The following is a 20,156-nucleotide window of genomic DNA, read 5'->3' as shown; positions in this document are numbered from 1 at the left end:
GGAAGGACTTGGGTTGTCAGCCTACGGGATTCACGTGGGCTCAGCGGTGGTTGTACGTTTGGATGAGTCAGATGGGGCTGCCTGATGGAGTGAACATTCTAACTCATCAGCCTTGCGTTGTACTTTTCACAGAATTGTTGTAGAACCTTTAGCCAAAAGATAACTTGATGCAGTTGGCATATTAGAAAAATAAATCTGGTGGTGATAACATAGGAAAAAGAAAGCTGTGTGGGAGAGGATCTCTTTGAGGAGGTTATTGGAATAATGTAGATGATAGATTATGAAGAACTTACCTTTGGTGATTTTATTAGTGAGGAAGAAACTAAACTAAAAGTCATTTTGTAGTCAATAGGTCATGGTGACTAATTTTGGATTTCAGAGAAGGAAAGTAAAGAAGAGAGCAAAGTGACCGAGGGCACTAGAGAAATGTGAGACCCTGAAGGAAATGGGAGAAAGAGTTTGGGCAGGAATATGCTTGTAGATGTTGTGAGGTTTGTGGTGATACATGGTTATTCCAGGGGAAAAGGGCCCATGTGCCATTAGAAATAAGGTGTGTCTTGTGGGGGGAGGGTGATCAGGGTCAGGGACCAGAAGGAGGTTGGTCCTGTAAAAGAGGCAAAGGAGAACTTCAGAAGGGTAGAAAGAAAACCACAAAAGAATACATTTGAAAAACAGTGGTTAAGGCCCCTTACAGCAACATTGTAAGTTAAAAAGCTATGATAAGTAATGTACAAGCAGAAGGTATTTGAAAAAACTAATTAGGTCATTCATTGTTATTTGAAGATTAGAATATATTGAGAAGCAAAAAAGAAAAAACAATGTCCCAATCCCACAACCCAGAGATAACTATTTATATTTACTTAATTACAATTTACATTTAGGAGTGTATCCTATTTGTGTATACACATAAGTAAAAAAATAACATTCTGGGTATGAATATATATTACAAAAATGGGATCGAAACCAAAAATTTTAAATTTGTTTTACATATTGAAGTATTGCATACAACAAAATAACTGGTAATCTTGTGTCAGAAAGCAAGGAACCTATCAAAGACTAATAGGGTCTTGTCGAAAAGACACAGGAACCAACATGATGGCTCTCACTTTGGCTAAAAATGTGACATTTTGATCATCAGTTAGAACACTGACTTTGGCCAGTGAAACCGATTGACTTGTGAGATCCTAATTATATTGAAAAAAAAAAAAAAAAGAAATGAAGAAGGAAGAAAGCTTGGTGGTCCTTGCATGAGGTCTCATGTGGGTGCTGTTAGGTAGCTGTTGGGACTGGATCATCTAAATGGTCAACTGGGTTGAAGGGGCTCATTTAAGTAGCTGGTAGTTGATGCTGGCTCCCTGCTCGGACAGCAGCAGGCTCGTTGCCTAGAGCTCCTGTATGTGGCCCCTCCATGTGGCTTGAGCTTGTCACAGCCTGGCTATGGTGTTCAGAGAGAGAGCATCTCAAGAGTGAGTGTTCCAACGGACCCAGGAGGAAGTTGCATGGCTTCTTATGACCTAGCTTCAGAAGACCCAGAACTTCACTTCCACTGCATTCTGCTGTTCAAGTGAGTCACTGAGGCAGACCAGATTCAAGGGGAGGAAAGTAAGACTCCACCTCTTGATATGAGGAAGGGAAGGAATTGATGGTGGTCACTTAGGTGACTGTCAGCCACCTCTTGATTTGTCAATGTTAGACACCGTCAATTATCTTCTTGCCATGATGGGTAAGAATTTAACACTCACACCTCTATTTCCCTTCCCTTCTTTTTTCCCATGTAGTTAAAGTAATTTGAGTTTCTCTCTCCGTTCCTTTGGAAACTATAAACACTTTTATTTCTGTTTTGTGGCGCCTCTTGATCCTTTAAGGTGAAGATGTTTGTGCTTCTGTCCTTCCATCCACTTTTTTTTTTTTAAAGGTTGACATTTTTATTTTTTATTTATTTATTTATTCATTTATGGTTGTGTTGGGTCTTCGTTTCTGTGCAAGGGCTTTCTCTAGTTGTGGCGAGCGGGGGCCACTCTTCATCGCGGTGCGCGGGCCTCTCACTGTCGCGGCCTCTCTTGTTGCGGAGCACAGGCTCCAGACGCAGAGGCTCAGTAGTTGTGGCTCACGGGCCCAGTTGCTCCGCGGCATGTGGGATCTTCCCAGACCAGGGCTCGAACCCGTGTCCCCTGCATTGGCAGGCAGATTCTCAACCACTGCGCCACCAGGGAAGCCCTCTTTTTAAATTTTTTAAAAATCTATTTATTTATTTACTTTTGGCTGCATTTGGTCTTCATTGCTGCGCACGGTCTTCTCGTTGTGGTGGCTTCTTTTGTTGCTGAGCACGGGCTCTAGGCGCGCGGGCTTCAGTAGTTGTGGCTCACGGGCTCTAGAGCACAGGCTCAGTAGTTGTGGTGCACGGGCTTAGTTGCTCCACAACATGTGAGATCTTCCCGGACCAGGGCTCAAACTCGTGTCTCCTGCATTGGCAGGCGGATTCTTAACCACTGTGCCACCAGGGAAGCCCCTGCGTTTTGTCTTATTCTCACATCAGTTCTGTCATAAAGATGGTATTCTGCCTGTTTTACAAATGGAGAAACTGAGGTTTTGGTCAGCTGTGCCCAAGGTCACCTAGGAGAGCTAGGGTTCAAATCCTATCCTGCACACCCCAGGCCCATGATCATTCATTAACTATCCCTGCCTCCCCAAACTTAATTGCTTAATTATAATGAATTGCCCAAATAGAATATCTGCAGTGAAACAAATATTTATGGACTGGTTCTCCAAAACTGATGATCATTGAAGAGGCCACGAGGAGCTAGAAAAGGATGAACTCTCGGTACCTGCATTGCTTGATGTTATGTGCAGATTGTGACAAAAACTCATACCGTGAAATAATGGCTCATTTTTTGGAAATAAGACTGCTTCAGAACTCAAAAATGGGGGCTTCCCTGGTGGCTCAGTGGTTGAGAATCCACCTGCCAATGCAGGGGACACGGGTTCGAGCCCTGGTCCAGGAAGATCCCACATGCTGTGGAGCAACTGAGCCCATGTGCCACAACTACTGAGCCCGTGTGCCACAACTACTGAAGCCTGCGTGCCTAGAGCCCGTGCTCCACGACAAGAGAAGCCACTGCAACGAGAAGCCCACGCGCCCCAACGAAGCGTAGCCCCCGCTCACTGCAACTAGAGAAAGCCCACGCGCAGCAATGAAGACCCAATGCAGCCAAAAAAATAAAATAAGTAAAATAAATAAATTTAAAAAAAAAAAACAAAAAAACTCAAAAATGTTACCAGAAAAGAGTAGCTACATTAAATAGTACTTTTTTTTTAAACTAAAATTGTAACTTATTGGAATCCATCTAGGGTACTCTAGAGTGTCTTGAAATGATAGATTTTAGAAATAGATGGCATATATGATGAATTTATACATACAAATGACCTTACAAACAGCTGATCTACCAGAACAAGCCTGTAGATACAAAGTGGATAGATATTCTTAGAGAGCTGGAAACTTAATTCTTATAACTCTAAAAGCCCGCTATTGCTAGTAAGTAAAATTTTATGTATTTTATGCTTAAACACCTTTGTTGAGAAAATATTTAGCTTGAGATCATCATACTGGACTCATAACAGTAATGTGGGCCTCTAAGAGCAGAGTTACAAGTCAAAGTGAATTTTACATTTAACTGTAGTTATTTTACTTCTGCAAAAAAATAAGGATATCCTAAAGGCCTCAGGCATTTCAGAAAAGTATTATTGGAAAAGGAAATAAGGAGTAAAAATATCCTACTGTGTCATGGATAGAAAGATATCATTATTATTTTTTTATTAAATATAGGTAATAACTGTTTAGTCCTATTGTATTTACATTCTCCTTTTTAAAGGTCTTACATTTATGCTTCTTAAAGACATAATAAAAAAAATAATATAACCTACTACGTTTAAATGTCTAACAAAGAAAAATAAAAGGCCAGAAAGAAACATTATAAAAATATTATATTTTTCCACAATTTTATTTGTTTAGTCCCACTGTTAATTACTAATTGCCACCATTAACTGGTCCTGTTGTTTAAATGAACGCATTTATTGTAACAGAAAAGTAAATAGTACAGAATAATATATAATTTCAAATTTACACGTATTTCCGTGTTAAAGTAATAACACACGCGCGTAGTTGTTTCCCGTGTATTGTCGTGTGGTTTTGGACTGCTGTGTCTGTGTCTGGTTGACTCTAAAATGTTGAGCGTCCTCCCCTCCCGCCACCTGTGTGCACAGTGCTCGTCTTGGCCGCTGTCTTTGTCTCTCTGCTGTCCTCTTCTTCCTCATCACCCATTTCACCTTCACTAAGGACAGTGAGTTTGAGATTACAAAAAGTTTTAGATTCATTTTGGAAAGCTAACTCTTGCAGTCCAGCTCTCAGTTTTTAATCCCTAAAATAAATTACATAGAGAAGAACTGAGAATCTTCAAATAAAAAGTCCACTCATTATTATTTTTTTCATTATTGCTTTATATTTTTCCCATTTGAAAGGCAGTGTGGTATAAACAGTAGGAAAAGTATTTCTGAAGTTCTGGTATATCTAATGTTTTGAGGGCAGGTGGGACTATTTCTTTTGGTGTGTAATCATAATTGATTTAATTGGAAGTGCTAGAATGACTCCATTTACCTAGTAACACTTAAAATTACATAAAATTTTTAGAATGCATACTTCGTTTTTCTTTCTAATGCTTATTAACTCTACTATACTTTTCCGGTTATTAAATTAGTGGAAAGTACTAGGCATTATGTTTCTAAATTCAGAAAGGTCCCCAAAGTGTGTGTTTTAGCTATAGGATCTTCTGATTGACAAATATAGTTTTCAGGTCAAATATGACAGATATGGTTTAAAATGTGTTGTTATGTTTGACAAATGTGTATCTGCTCACAGGCTTATATATTGTTACTTAGGAAGTGAAGTACACTCTTGAGATTTTTAAGGTGCTCCTAATGGATATAAACTACATTCCTGTTTGATATTTAATTGCTATAAAATTTCTCAACTTCCTAAATTCACACTACTTTGATCATTATTTCTACGGTAATTTGAGAATGCTGTTACTAATGGCTATGTGCAGAATTCATTAGTTTAGCGTGAGACAACTGCTTGAAATCTGTTTTTCTAAGTGAATATGGTATACATAAGAGAACATAAGTGTACAATATGTTGTCTTTAAAAAATGCTGTAGAATTCTAATGACATTTCTAAGTTTTCATGGAGAAGAAAATCTGTTTAGCAGACTTGGTTTGTGTTTATGTTGATCATTATTTTATGCTGAGAAGCTATTGAATGTTTCTTCGATATTTGGAAATTTTGATAAGAATGTTTTCCCTGACATTATGTTTTATGTTTTATCACCCAGAGGGATGGAGTGCTGGGATACATTGGGAATTTTCGCCTGCTTGCAGAACTTTCCAGCCCTTTTGTGAATCAGCGGTAGGTTACTGATATCATTAATTATTTTAAACTTGGGCTGTTTGGTTTGGGGAAATTTTTCCCCAAGATCCTAAATTTAAAAATGAGAGTATGTGATATAAATGATCACCATTGTACAAATGAGGAAACTGAGCCTTGGAAAGGTTAGGGAAACTTATCCAAGATTCCCAAGCTAGAAGGTGGTGGTCCTGGCTCTTGAACCCAGCTCTCTTTGTGGTATGATGATACTTTGTTTTCCTGGATTTATCTTGGGTCCAGTTAATATTCCTGACACCAACTTCCTCCTGTTCCCAAATTCTGACACCAACATTATCTTAGTCCCTCTTTTAAAATAATCTTTTCATTTTAGATTTACAGAAAAGTTACAAAGATAGCACAGAAACTCCCATATACCCTTCACCTAGTTTCCCCTATTAATATCTTACATTATCATGGAACATTTGTCAAAACTAAGAAACCAGCATCGATACTTTACTATTAAGTGAACTTCAGACTTTGTTGGATTTCAGGAGTTTTTCCATTAGTATCTTCTTTTTGTTCTTCGATTCAGTCTAGGCTGCCATATTGCATTTAGTTGTCACGCCTCCCCAGTCTCCCCTCGTCTGTAACAGATTCTTAGTCTTTCCTTGTTTTTCATGACCCTGACAGTGTTAAGGGATACTGTCCAGTTATTCAGTAGAATGTCTTCCAGTCTGGATTTGCCTGTTTTTCTCATGACTGGACGGAGGTTATAGGTTTTTGGAAGGAATCCTATAGAGGTGAAGTGCCCTTCTCATCACATATCAGGGGCTACATGATATCCATGTGACATCACTGGGGATGTGAACTTTCATCATGTGGTTGAGGTGGTGTTTGCCAGGTTTCTCCACTGTGAAGTTTTTCCTTTTCTTTACTCTCTTCTTTGAAAGCAAGGACTGAAGTATAGCCCACTCTCAAAGTGGGTGGCGGGAGAGAAATTAAGCTCCACCTCCTGGAGGGAGGTAGTTGCTCATTTTTGACAATGGGTTTATTATTATCTTTTATTACCCTTATCTTGTCATTTAACAGGAGTCTGCTGACATTTTTTCTGTGAAATGTTTAGCTGCTCCTTTCATTCCACATCCATGGTCCCAGTTTAGGGCCTTTGGGATCTCCATGGTTGATTACTGCGATAGCTTTCCAACTGACTTCCTAATTCTAATTCCACATTCACCCACTCTTCAGTCCTTTCCTCACAGTGCTACCAAAGTCATCTTTCTTGTGTTCCACTTTCAGTACCTTACTTAAACACTGCATCCTCTTTAGATTCTTCTCTGAACTTTCGAAGCTCTCTGTGATGTGCGCCATGTCTCCAGCCTTATTTCTTACCGCTCATTAGAGTTAGTTTTGCACCCTTACTGTCTCACACACCTGTGGATTTTTCTCACTTTTCTTCCTTTATTCCCATCCTCTATTTCCCCTCCATCTTCGAAAAATTTACCTATCTTTCAAGTCTTAGGTCAAAATCCCAAACCCAGGGAAGGCTCCCACAATTACATGTAGCCTTTTGTAACTTAGTACAGAGATAACCCAGAGAATTGGAAGTCAAATCAGACTCATGTGAGTTAGGGAGCTTACCCTGTATCAATCCTTACTAATAATCTCAAGAATACAAGTAATCACGAGATACTGGCAAAGCAAGGAGATGTTCAGGACCATCAGCATGGCTCCCTAGGTCTTTTTTGCATTGGGCATACTCTGGAATGAGGTTACCTATGAGGTCTTTAAGTGATATGTATAGTTCTTATTGCTGACATGGAAGGAACTCTCTTGGTTATGAAGCCATCTCCATTTAATACTCAGATAGTTACATATCTCATATAACTTTCCTGGGGCAGGGGTCAGACCCCATAAATCCATACATTCTAGGTTCATTTATCATAAGCAATACTAGACTAGGTATATCCTAAAAGCATTCCATGGATGAAGACTCTCCTACTACAAATACCATTAGTATGCTTACCAAGCAATTAGCCTCATCACCCTTTTTTCTTGCCAAAGGTGGAAGGGATGGTCCTTCCACCTCCAAACAGGAGAGATTAGATTACAGATCTGCTGCTTTCCCAGGTACTTATGTACTGTTTTATATTGTTTGCCAGTGTTTCATATGTTATAATTTTATTTCTTCAAGAAGATACTAAGTTCCTTAGGCTTGGCCATTTAAATTTTTTTTTTAATTATTTATTTATTTATTTATTTATTTTTGGCTGTGTTGGTTCTTAGTTTCTGTGCGAGGGCTTTCTCTAGTTGCGGCAAGCGGGGGCCACTCTTCATCGCGGTGCGCAGGCCTCTCACTGTCGCAGCCTCTCTTGTTGTGGAGCACAGGCTCCAGATGCGCAGGCTCAGTAGTTGTGGCGCACGGGCTTAGTTGCTCCACGGCATGTGGGATCTTCCCAGACCAGGGCTCGAACCCGTGTCCCCTGCATCGGCAGGCAGATTCTCAACCACTGTGCCACCAGGCAAGCCCTAAAATTTTTAAAATAAGAGTTCTTCTGCAATTTTTAAAGACTCCGATGATGTGGAAGTATAGAGAGCAAAGAGCGTGTTCTTTGAAGGCAGAAGACCTGGATTTAAATTCAAGCTCCCCCACTTACCATTCATTGTGTGTGAGTGGAAGATTATTTAATCTTCCTGAGCCTCAGTTTTCTTACCTATAAAACAGGGATAATGATACCTATAGGCCTCACAGTTTATTGTGAAGATTCTATGTGGTTATATGTTTTGTTATATGTTTACATATGTGTGTAAAGCACCTGGTGTAGTGCTTGTCATTCAGTACATATGCAGTAAGTGCTAAATGTAGTGTATATTCAATATGCTAAAATTTACTCAGCACTGGAAGTACATAGTTTATGTTTGCTTTATCTACTTTGTAGTATCTTTTTTGTTCTTTAACTCATCAAAATTAGGTTTCCTCTTCTGTCATTTTGCTGGAACGATTTCATTAGAGGTACCATTGACTTCCAGATGCAAAATCCAGTGAACTCTCTTTGGTGCCTATCTTACTGTATCTCTCTGTGGACTTGATGCTATTGGCCACCTCCTTCTTGTAATGCCATAACTCCCCTTGCTTCGTGACCCTGCACTCACCTGGTTCTTGTCGTTCTCTGACCATCCTCTCTCAGCCTTCTTTGTCGGAGACAGTTCCTTAAATGCTGGTGTTCCCCAGGGCTCTCTTCTGGGCCCACCGATCTTCTCTGTGCTTCTCCCTGAGTGAGTTGTGCTTTCAAGGTTTCAGCTATTACCCATTTGCTCAATGTGGTATAATGGACTATGCATGAATTTTAGAATCATATAAGCTCAAGCTGCAATTTAACCTTGCCGCTTACTTGCTCTGACCTTGGCTTATGTAACATTCCTGTACTACAGTTGCTTTCTCTATAAAAAGAGCATATTTAATATTACCTACTTCTTTGTATTATAGTCAAGTGTTTTCTCCTCCCAGGTGGCACATCAGAATCAACATGTCTAAAATAGAAAGCAACATATTTCCCTCTGTATTCTCTTATATGCTCCTGTTCAGCATGTGGCCTGGCCATTCTCCTGGTTATCTCTGCTCAACATGTGGGAATCATCTTTGTTTCTCCCTCACCTGTGTTTGGTCCATCCCAGGTCCTACGTATCACCTCCTAAACATTTCTTGCCTTGGCCACTTCTCTCCATCTCTGCTGTCAGTGCCCTAGTTCATCATCTCTTGCCTGGGCTCCTGAACCAGCCTCTAACCCTGTACTGTCCAGCAGAGTAGCCACAAGCCACATGTGACTATTTACATTTAATTTAATTTAAATTAAATAAAATTAAAAATTTAATTCCTCAGTCTAACTTGTAACATGTCCAGTGCTTCCTAGTCCCATGTGTCTACCGAATTGGGTAGAACATCTATAGACCATTTCATTATTGCAGAAAGTTCTTTTGGACAGAAAAGAACTATTCTAGACTGGGGTCGGCAAACCAAGGCTTGAAGGCCAAACCTGCTGCCTGTTTCTACAAATAAAGCTTTATTGGGGCACAGCCATGCATATTTGTTTACCACGACTGCTTTCACACAATAGCAGAGTGGATTAGTTGCCACAGAGACGGTAGAGCTTCCAAAACCCCTTACTTTGTGTTACTCTCTGGCTCTTTGTGGAAGAAGTTTGCTGATCCCTGCTCTAGGCAGTCCGCCTGCCTCCAGTCCTATTCCCCTTTCATCCTCTCCTGTATTATCTTCCACGGCGATCTCCCTAAAACACAAAAATGAACACATAGCCTCCTGGTTAGATCCTCTCAGTGGCACCTGCTGCTTCCAGTATAAAATATGGGCTCTGTAATGTGATGCAGAAAACTCTCCAAGTAAAGCTATCTTCTCTCTTTCTGCCATATTCCTCCTCAAAAATCTCCTCTCACCCCAACTTGTCCCTGTGCTAGAAAGGCCTCCTAGCTCCTTGCTCATCCTTCATGACTTAGCCCAAGGGTCATTTCCATCACGAAACCCCATCTCTTCCAGGCTGGGCTGGGTGTCTCTCACCCGTGCTTCCATAATAGTGACACACAGTTATACCATTATGATTAATAAATTAAATTATTGTAAAGTTCTCTTTCTCTTTTTCCTCTTTCTTATTTATCTCTGCGTTTCATTAGGTCAAGAGCCAGACTTTGTTGAACTTTGCATGGTTCAGCATCCACACATTGTCTGGCACATAGTAGCCATTTAATTGCTTTTGAATGAATGAGTCCCAAGAGGTGATCAGTTAAGCTTTAGCAATGTCTGTCTCTTGAAGATGATTCAGATTTGAGATTTTGAAGTAGGAGAAAATTTACCTTGACACTTAAAGGACTTTAATTTGTTTCTGTTTGAAGCTCTTTTTGAAAAATCATAATATTAGAGAGTTTAACTTATTCTTTAATTTTGTAGTAAAAAGCTATGCTATACCTTTATTTAAAAGCTTCGAGTCTCAATTAAGAAATTGAGAATTGGGGTTGGAATATGAGCAAGAAATGGTATAATGGAACAGCAAGGAGATTATGACAAAATTTAGCCCAGCTACTTTAGTACTGTTAGAGTTTTCCATAGTTTGTTTTCTTTAGTTTGTGATATTTTTATGTTCTCTCTATTTTAGAGCTTTGTATAATTTAAGAAGACACATGGGATGCATGTGGTGGGGTACAAAGGTTAGACACCTGGGCTTCAGTTAATTTTCAGCTGTTGAGTTATACCCGTGCCTCAGGTTTCTTTTTGTACAAAGTAATTTAATGGTGGTAACTTCTTTTTTGCCTAAATGCCCTTAACTGTTATAAGGACATATTTTTGAATTGCTGTTAAGGTTAAATACCTTATAAAAAGTTGTACCTATGCTCCTTAATATGTTCCTTCAGTATTTATTGAATACCTTCCCAGTACCTAAATGTTCCAGTCCCTGCCTCAGGGAGCTTCACTAGAGTGTCTGGTGTCATGTCTATGTTTGAGAAAATAAGACTTAATAATACAAAATAATGAGCTAGTAAAATAAGACATTGTGTGGAAAAGGGCAAGAAGAAAAGTGCTGTTATTAATGGTTTAAAACAGCCATTCTCAGACTTGTTGATCTCATAAATTATTGAGGACCTCAATGAACTCTTACTTCCTATAGGCTGATATCTATGGATATTTACCAGATTGGAAATTAAAACTGAAACATTTAAAAATATTTATTAGGTCATTTAATATTAACAGTAATATTTCATGTTAATGTAATTTTTGTGAAAAATAAACTACATTGCCAAAATGAAAAATTTTTAGTGGGAACAGTGCTGTACATTTTTTGCAAATTTTTTTAATGCCTAGCATGATAGAATTCAGCTGGATTCTCAAGCTTGTTTCTGTTTTCAGTGTGTTGTGAAATGTTATTTTGGTTGAAGCATATAAAAAAGTCTAACTCTCAGGGCTAACAGTGTAGTAGGGAAAGGAGTATTTTAGTAGCCTTTTCAAATAATTGTTGATATCCTGCTTTAATACTACACCAAAATATACCAAGAGGTAGTTTCTTAAAGATTAGTTAAATGTGGAATCTGAAACCATATCAGTGGACTTTTGATACACTGTTATATTCAAATCCATTGGTCTGTCTTGTACTTTGAATCTTTTACTCATACATAATTTTGTGTCATCATGCCTTGGTCATTTGGAAAATATTGGTTCACTGAGTTATGTAGGTCTCATGATAAATGCTGATACATTTATTAGATAATATTTTTTTAAAAACCCATTACTGACCTCACCAGAAAAGTTTTTAACTCTTCGGAGGCTATCCAAGAGTTTTTCTTCCAGACAACTGTGCTTTGTGCATACTTCCCATTTTATCACAGAATATTAAAAAGACATGTACTCAAAAGACATGATTTAATATAATTAATCATTCTTACTGCTTCATCCAGGACATTCTTAAGTGAAACTTCTCCACTCAACTCCTCTTTTTTTGTTTGTTTTTAACTGCAAATATGTGGCATAGATTACAATGGTGACTAGTACCATTTTGTACCACTGCTATGATTTGTGCTAAGATGCCAATGGTCTTATCCATCAGTACTTTACACCATCAGAATAGAAGTCAGCACAATGAGAAAGGCAGATAATATTTTACTATCATTATGAAAATAGTCTTCCCTTGTAGACTCCCCCAAAAGTCTCAGGGGCCCGTGAATCACGTTTTGAGACCTATTATTGATTGATGTTTGTCATGCAAGGCTTCAAAGAGAAACTGAGACACATTCTTAAATGTTTTAGGATTTTTTTAAGAAGTGGATGGGAAAAGGAGGAGGGAGAAAGGCGTGAACATAAGGTTTTGAAAAGTGGAATAAACATGCCATGTGAAAGAGAAACTGCAGACTTGTAGGATCAAAGAGTATGTCTTAGGAGGATAGTGGATAGAGAGGGTGTTGAGTGCCAGGGGAAGCTGATTGAACTTGACCAGTGGACAGTGAGAATGTATTCTAGTGGAGAAAGACATTCTGAAAATAGCACTGAGTAATTCTAGTTTTTGGTATTTGTGGGATAGATTGTAAGATGGAAGGCAAAAGCTTGGGTTAGAAGGTTAGCATACAGCTCTTAGTTGTGTGAATGACTGGTGTAATTTCATTAGTCCAGGAAATAAATAGGAGCCCAAATTAGGCTGTCATGATAGAGTAGATATGATGGAATAAAGATTTTTGAGGGAAGAAAAAGTGAAATTGGTAATAAGAAATTAGAGATAGAGAAAAAAAGACAAGTTTAAGATATTTTCTACATTGGACTTAGAAGAATGAAAAAAGATGAGGATTAGGAAGAGTAGGCGGGAAGCTGATGAGTTTGCTTTGGAGATGCTGCGTTAGAGGACAAATAGAGCATCTGAGTGGAAATGTAGTAAGAGGTAGAGAGGGATTTTGAAATGATCAGATAGAGGTTACATCTGAAGCCATGAGAAAAGATGGTGTTTAAAAGGTAAAGTTGAATGTCTAGAATTGAGAAATAAGAGAAGGAAGAGTAGATACAATAAAGGAAAAGTTTAGAAGTAGAAGGGGAGCCAGAATAATATTGGGATGGAGGACAACTTTTCTAAAATTAAGTTTTTGAACTCCTAAATTTCCAGAGTTAATATTTATTTATTAAATACAGTGTTCACATGCCTGAAAGAATTACATTTGCAACCAAGATAAAACCCAGGGGTCAGCTCACGACCCAGTCTCCATGTAGAGTCCCAGCAACAGTACAACATGTAAATCCTTATTGGAGTTTTTCCAAGGATGTCGACAAAGGTCCAGTTTGTTACAGCAACACTTCTTAAAAGTCTCTTCATTCCTCTTGAACTCACAGTATCTCCTGGACCCTGTAGCTTTCCCAAAGCTCACACTTCTGACTCTCAACTCCTAAAAGTCACCAAACCAGTACCATATAGGGGGATGGATCCTTTGCTCCCATCCTCTTTTTTTCTTTCTTTCTCTACCTGAAAGTAGCCCTCTCTCCTCTTTCCAAATGTGAATTATACCTGCTAATGCCTTGTTTTTACACTGCATGTGCTTAGTACCACACTCTGCACAATTAACTCCAAGGGGACTTAATCAAAAGCTCCAAGTCCCTTTAGAAGAACAGGAGGAGGAAGAAGTGCTAAATGACCAAAGACAGAGTTTTCTCTATGGGGTTGGGGAGGATTACACACACATACAATCAAATATGCCTAAAACCCAACATGTATAAAACCAATACCCTACTCTTTGCCTAACCTCCCTTTCCTCCATGACCACCACCAGAGAAAGCTTCCAGTATGAATCATTGGGATCACCATTGACTTAGTCATCCAAGTCAGAAACCTGGAGTCTTCCTAGTCTGGAAGCAAGCCCGATCCATTTTATCTCCTAATATTCTTCCTAATCCTTCCCCGACTCATTCCACTCCACCTGCTGTCATTATAATTTTTGGTCCTCGGTGTCTTTTCTTCTTTACCCATCTAAGTGATAACTGTGGATGGTGGTGAAAGACAGTGTTTTCCCTCTCTCCTTCCATCCCACATGCATGTCTTCTTGCTTCCTTCTGCTCCTCTCCCTCTCGGCATCAATACATATATTCCCAAACTGTTAGCCTTTATTTGTTGGAATGAAGGGGTGTTCTCATTAGGTAAGAAGATGTAGATTCCAATAAAATAAGTGGTCCTTCTGACATGAGAGAGAAAGATAAGGACAATTATATAAATATTATTTCAACTTGAATTAATATGTGAGTTCTTTCCTTTGAAAGAGACTGGCTTAAAGATCAGGCACCAGTCACATGGAAAAATTGGCCGAAGATAAATGCAGTGATTGTACAGTAAAGCCAAAGCACAAGTTCTTAAAGTCTAGATTTTTAGATAATCACCTTTCCAGACAACGAAAAATTTGGAGAATGCATAAAGTGCTGGGGAACAGGAAGTAGTCTAGGCTAAATATAATGTAGGACTTGTGGCATCGAAGAGAAAAGGCTAGAAATGTAGAGTTAAGGGAGACCAGTTGGGTTATTGCAGTCATCTAGGTAAGAGACACCGAGGACCAAAAATTATAATGGCAGAAGGTGGAATGGAATGAGTCCAGGAAGGATTAGGAAGAATCTTGGGAGATAAAATGGATCGGGCTTGGTTCCAGACTAGGAACAATCTAGGGTGACTCCAGGTTTCTGACTTGGATGACTAAGGCAATGGTGATCCCACTGATTCATATTTGGAGTGTTCTGTGGTGGTGGTCATGGAGGAAAGGGAGGTTAGGCAAAGAGTAGGGTATTGTTTTTATGCATGTTGGATTTTAGGCATATTTGAGAATTGGTGATTTGTCAGGTGAGGATGCTCAGCAATAAATCAGAAATATAGAACTACAAGTAGAACTTAAGAGAGGACTTGAAACCAGAGATTTCTGTCAGGGTGTTTGAGCCTTTGAGGAGGAAGAATTTTTCCTCTACGCATCTAGGTTCTTGGGTGGGTCTAATAATCAGTTTGACATAAGGCAGATTAACAGAAGAACAACAGATTTAATTACATATATGTGGGGGTCCCACAGGACAATGAGACCCAAGGACAAGCTGGGCAATAGAGGCATATAAGCCATCTTGAGCTAAGGAGTGGGATAGGGGCCCGCAGAGGAGGGTGATTCGCAGGACGATAAGAAGAGCAGATGTTTGGTAATTAGAAGTTTGTCCTGCCATACAGATAGATCATTCAGATAAAAAGTTATCTCTTAGTAATAGCTCTCTTTGTGGGCCAGGACACCTATCTAAATTCTTTCAGGTAATTCAGGGAGAGGTAGGAGTTTTTCTTGAGTCTGCTGGGTCTTAGTTGCTTTCAGCTCAAAATATTCTGCATGCCAAAATGGCACATTTTGGGAAGCTTGTTCTGAACCCCTTTAAGCCCATGAGAATGTATAAAATGGCCTTGGTAGGGCATATGGAAGGGAGTGTGCCTGGGAAGCACAAATATTTAAGGGACAGGCAGAGGAAACGGAGACTGAAAAAGTGTAGGTAGGGAATCAAGAGAAAATAGTATCATGGAAATCAGGAGAGGAGAAAGGAAGTATGATGGTTGGCAGTGTCATATGCTATAGAAAGGTCACCTGGGATGAAGGCTGAGATGAATCCACTATCTTGGTTATGGGGATGCCACTGGTGACCAATTTCTTTTGTAGGGGAATGCAATCATATTGTACTGGGTTGTAAAGTATAGCCAGAATGTCTGTGAATACACTGTTGACTTCTCTTTTTAAGAGTTTAATAGGGAAGAAAAACAGAAGGAGAGATTTTTTTGGATTAGAAAGAATCGGGCATGTTGGTAAGAGAGAAGAAAGAATCAATCTATGCATGGGGAACTGGATGGAGCAAGGGAAAGGGGATAATTGATGGCCTAGAGTCACAGAGCATGGGTACAGAAGCAATTGGCCTTGGAGGGGGCAAGAGAAACCTCTTCATCTGAATATAGAGAAAAAGGTGCTTTAAAATAAGATTTGAGGCCTTGGGGTCAGAGTTTGAGGAATTCGTGGTTGATGGACTCAAATACCTTAGTAGTAGAAGAGGGCAGTTCCTCTGATGGGATTGAGAAGTAGAAGTGAATAAGGAAGGGAAGTGACTTGATTGGTGAGACAGAGGTTAGGGAGCAATTCTATGGAGAATGTGGAGTTAAGTGAAAGGAATGCCAAGCAAATTTGAGAATTCAGTTGAAATTCAGAGGTCTTTAAGTTGCATTTGTGCTATTTATGTTAATATCAATATTGGTGAGTAATAATAGCTATTGATTGAGCTCCTAGTACAGGGGAGTTCTTATGTGTCAGAACAGCTTCATGGTATAAGGGAGGTGCTATCATTATCCCCATTTTGTAGGGATCAAACTGACACATAGAGGTCAATAACAGAGAGGTAAGACCACACAGCAGCTAAGTGGCAGAAGCAGGTTTGAACCTGGGCCTTCTGACTGCAGAATACATTACCCACCTTCCCTCTATACTCTACCTAAGGAAAGCTGGCCTGATGAGAAGCTGGGGATAGGCAGGGTGAGTGTGATGGATGAAGGGGCAAGAGAACTGAGGGTGCCGATGTGTGTTCTGAAAGTGCCGATGTGTGTTCTGAAAGTAACTGAGTTCAGGTAGATAGGAAAAGAAGTGAATCAAAGGCTGGTAGTGAGGGATTTGGGAGTGGAGGTCAAAAAAGAGATATAGATGGAATTGGGTAAAGAGAAATATGGGGTACTACGAGTTGTGCTTAGAAGGGGATGGGTTATTTGAGGTATAGCATTTCTGATTAAACCCAAGGCCACCATGTAGTCAAAGAAAGGAATGGCTGAGGATCAGAGGGGAAATCTTTGGAGGAGAGAAGTCTGGAGGATAGGAGATCTGGATAGAGCAAAAGATGTTGACTTTACTGCTTCAGTGACATTTTTCCTATTTGTGATATTATTTTATTAATTTGAGCATTGCTCACTAAATAGTTTGTTTTTAACTGCATTGAATAATTTAGCCCTTCTCTTTTCACCCTACATATACTTATAACTTGTAATACCCCTCTTATCCTACAAATTATTTCTGTTTGATATTTTAATATCTCAGTAAAATATTTTAAGGTTTTTTTAACAGTTAATTTTTAGTTTCTGAAGTTGAGCAGTTTCTAGCTTAGTCATGACTAATTCTGTCAAATTGAATATTAAGATACATGGATACATTTTACTACATTTACAACTTAACCTCTAAAATATAATGAGGTAGCATTAGGCAAGATAGTTTTTTTTAAGGAGGAAAAAGTAGAATACAGCAAATACTCACTAAATTTTTTAAAAATAAGCTTTTTAGTTAAGAATAATTTTAGACTTCTAGAAAATTTCAAGGATGATTCAAAAGGTTCCCATATACCCCACACTCAGCTTCTCCTATTGTTAATATTTACATTTGTATGGTACATTTGTCATAATTAATGAATAAATATTGATACATTATTATTAACTAAAGGCCATAGTATTTTCAGATTTCCTTAGTTTTTACCTAATGTCCTTTTTCTGCCCCAGGATCCCATCCGGGATACTACACTGGATTTAGTTGTCATGTCTCAGATTCCTGGTTGTGATAGTTTCTCAGACTTTCGTTGTTTTTGATGACCTTGTCAGTTTTGAGGAGTCCTGGTCAGGTGTTTTGTAGAATATTTCTCAATTTGGGTTTGTCTGATGTTTTTCTCATGATTAGACTGAGGTTATGGGGTTTTTGGAGGAAGACCACAGAAGTAAAGTGCCATTCTCATCACGTTATATCAGGACTACATGCATAAACATAGATTATCACTGTTATTGTTTACCTTGTTCACCTGGCTGAGGTAGGGTTTGTAAGAGTTCTCAATTTTAAAGTTACTGTTTCCACCCCACCTGCCTTCTATACTGAACCCTTTGTAACGAAGTCCCCCCTTGAAGAGTGGGAAGTTATGCTTCACCTCTTTGAGGGTGCAATATCTACATAGCTTATTTGCAATTATTCTGTACAGGATATTTACCTTTTCTCCCCTATTCATTCACTCATTCATTCATTTATATTACCATGGCTTCATGGATATTTATTTTATACTTTGAATCCAATACTACATTACTTATTTTGTTCAAATTGTTACAACTTTTGCCATTGGGAGCTCTTTCAGTTGTCTTCTGTGTCCCTTTGACATAACTTCATCATCTTTTTTGGAGCACTTCTTTACTTTCTGACACTAAAAAAATACTCCAGATTTATATTGTGTATTCTCTGTCCCAGTGCTAGAATCAGCCATTTCTCAAGGAGTCTTGTTTTCTTTTATTGAACAATGGTATTAGGAACCAAAATATGGGCCCTGGGTGTGCTCATTGCTACTGGAACATCACTGTTTCTATGCCCTCCCAGCTGACAACTTGGAAATGTACTAACCTGTGTATACACACATATCTATAATTATTTCTATATATATCCATCTGTATATATGTATTAAACTAAGCATGAGTTTATACTGACGTTTCCAACTCTAATCCAGTATCATATGGATCAATCTAGTCTTTTGCACTCAATTATCTGTAACTTTCCACTCCCACAATGAGAAGTCTGGTCCCCACTTCACCATCAGACAAACTTACTTATTTGTTAAATCCCAGTATACATGTATAATAGTTTCAGAATTGTTAACCTCTTCCCCCATGAGATAACAATTTTACCAGCTAGAGCAAAGTGCCTATGTACAGTTTCTTTTGTCTTTAGTCTTACAGTCTTAATTCATTTTCAAAGTTACTTAGGTCACCTATTTTTACCCCACTCCCTCCAGTGAGGTTATGTCATGTATTTGGAATGCAATTAGATTCTTTTGTCACAGGCTACATTCTGCCTGGCATGCCCCAACCTCCTATTGATTTTTTTTAAATTTGCATACACTCTTCATGTTGTTCTGTGGGTTTTGACAAATGCATAATGTCATATACCCCCCACTACAGTATCATACAAAATTGTTTCACTACCCTAAAATATTGCCTGTGTTTCACCTATTCTACCCTCTCCTGCTCTCCCTGAACCTCTGGCAACTGCTGATCTGTTTTTTGGTCTTTATAGTTTTGCTTTCTCCAGAATGTCATATAAATGGAATCATACAGTAGGTAACATTTTTCAGATTGGCTTCTTTGATTTATCAATAGCATTTAAGATTCACCCATGGTGTTACATGAGTTGATAGTTTGTTCTTTTTTATCGCTGAATAGTATTTTATTGTATGTACATACCACAATTTGCTTATCCATTCACATACTACATTGTGAATAACATTATGAAGCAACCTATAACATTTTGGTTGCTTCCAGTTTTGGGCAATTATGAATATGGCTGGTGTAAACACTTGCATGCAAGTTTTTGTGTGGACATATATTTTTAAATCAATTGAAAAAATACCTAGAAGTGTGATTTTGGATTGTGTGCTATGAATATGTTTAGCATTATAACTGCAATGCTGTCTTTTGAAGTGGCTTTACCATTTTGCATTCCCACCAACAATGAATGAGTGTTTCTATTGTTCCACATCTTTGCCAGCAATTGGTATTGTCAGATTTTCAGATTTTAGTCATTCTAATAGATATGTAGAAGTATGTCATTGTTTTAATTTACATTTTTCTAATGACAAATGATTTTTAATATCTTTTTATATACTTCTTTTCCTTTTGTTTATCTTCTCTGATGAGGTGTTTAAGATTTTTTGCCCATGTTTTAATTAGGTTGTTTCTTTATTGCTGAGCTTTAAGAGTTCTTTATATATTTTGGATATAAGTACTTTATCATATATGTATTCAGTAAACAATCTCTCCCAGTGTTTGGATGTCTTTTCATTTTCTTTTCACAGTGCCTTTCACAGAGCAAGTTTTTAATTTTAGCGAAGTCCAACTTATATTTTCTTCTATGGGTCATGCTTTTGGTATTATATCTAAAATACTATCATCAAACCCAAGATCATGCAGATTTTTTCCTGTTTTTTTTCTAGAAGTTTTACAGTTTTGCATTTTACTTTTAAGTCTGTGCTCCATTTCAAGTTAATTTTTGTGTAAGATGTGAGGTCTCTGCCTAGGTTTATTTTTCTGCATATGGATGTCTAATTGTTCCAGCACTGTTTGTTAAAAAGAGTGTTTTTTCTCCATTGAATTACCTTTACACCATTATCAAAAGTAAGTTGAGTATATTTGTGTGGGTCTGTCTACGGGCTCTC

At 38.4% G+C, this 20,156-nt stretch overlaps 1 protein-coding gene across 8 annotated transcripts in view; it reads left to right on the top strand.

Annotated features, from left to right (window-relative positions):
• Positions 1-20,156, top strand: part of LOC309668451 (TLC domain-containing protein 4-like) — a 96,977-nt gene that overhangs the window by 63,150 nt on the left and 13,671 nt on the right. For all 8 annotated transcript variants that reach the window (XR_014268242.1, XR_014268243.1, XM_082478322.1 and 5 more), the window contains one exon: positions 5,385-5,458. Coding sequence is in view for 6 of the 8 variants with exons in the window: in XM_082478322.1 (XP_082334448.1) it covers positions 5,385-5,458 (74 nt within the window). In the remaining 2 variants the exon portion in view is untranslated. The remainder of the gene's footprint in view (positions 1-5,384; positions 5,459-20,156) is intronic.

Source organism: Balaenoptera physalus (assembly GCF_965194825.1).
Source record: "Balaenoptera physalus genome assembly, chromosome: 1".
Classification (NCBI taxonomy): Eukaryota; Metazoa; Chordata; class Mammalia; order Artiodactyla; family Balaenopteridae; genus Balaenoptera; species Balaenoptera physalus.
The sequence above is the reverse complement of the archived record's forward strand: the minus strand, read 5'-3'. Positions and strand labels throughout refer to the sequence as shown.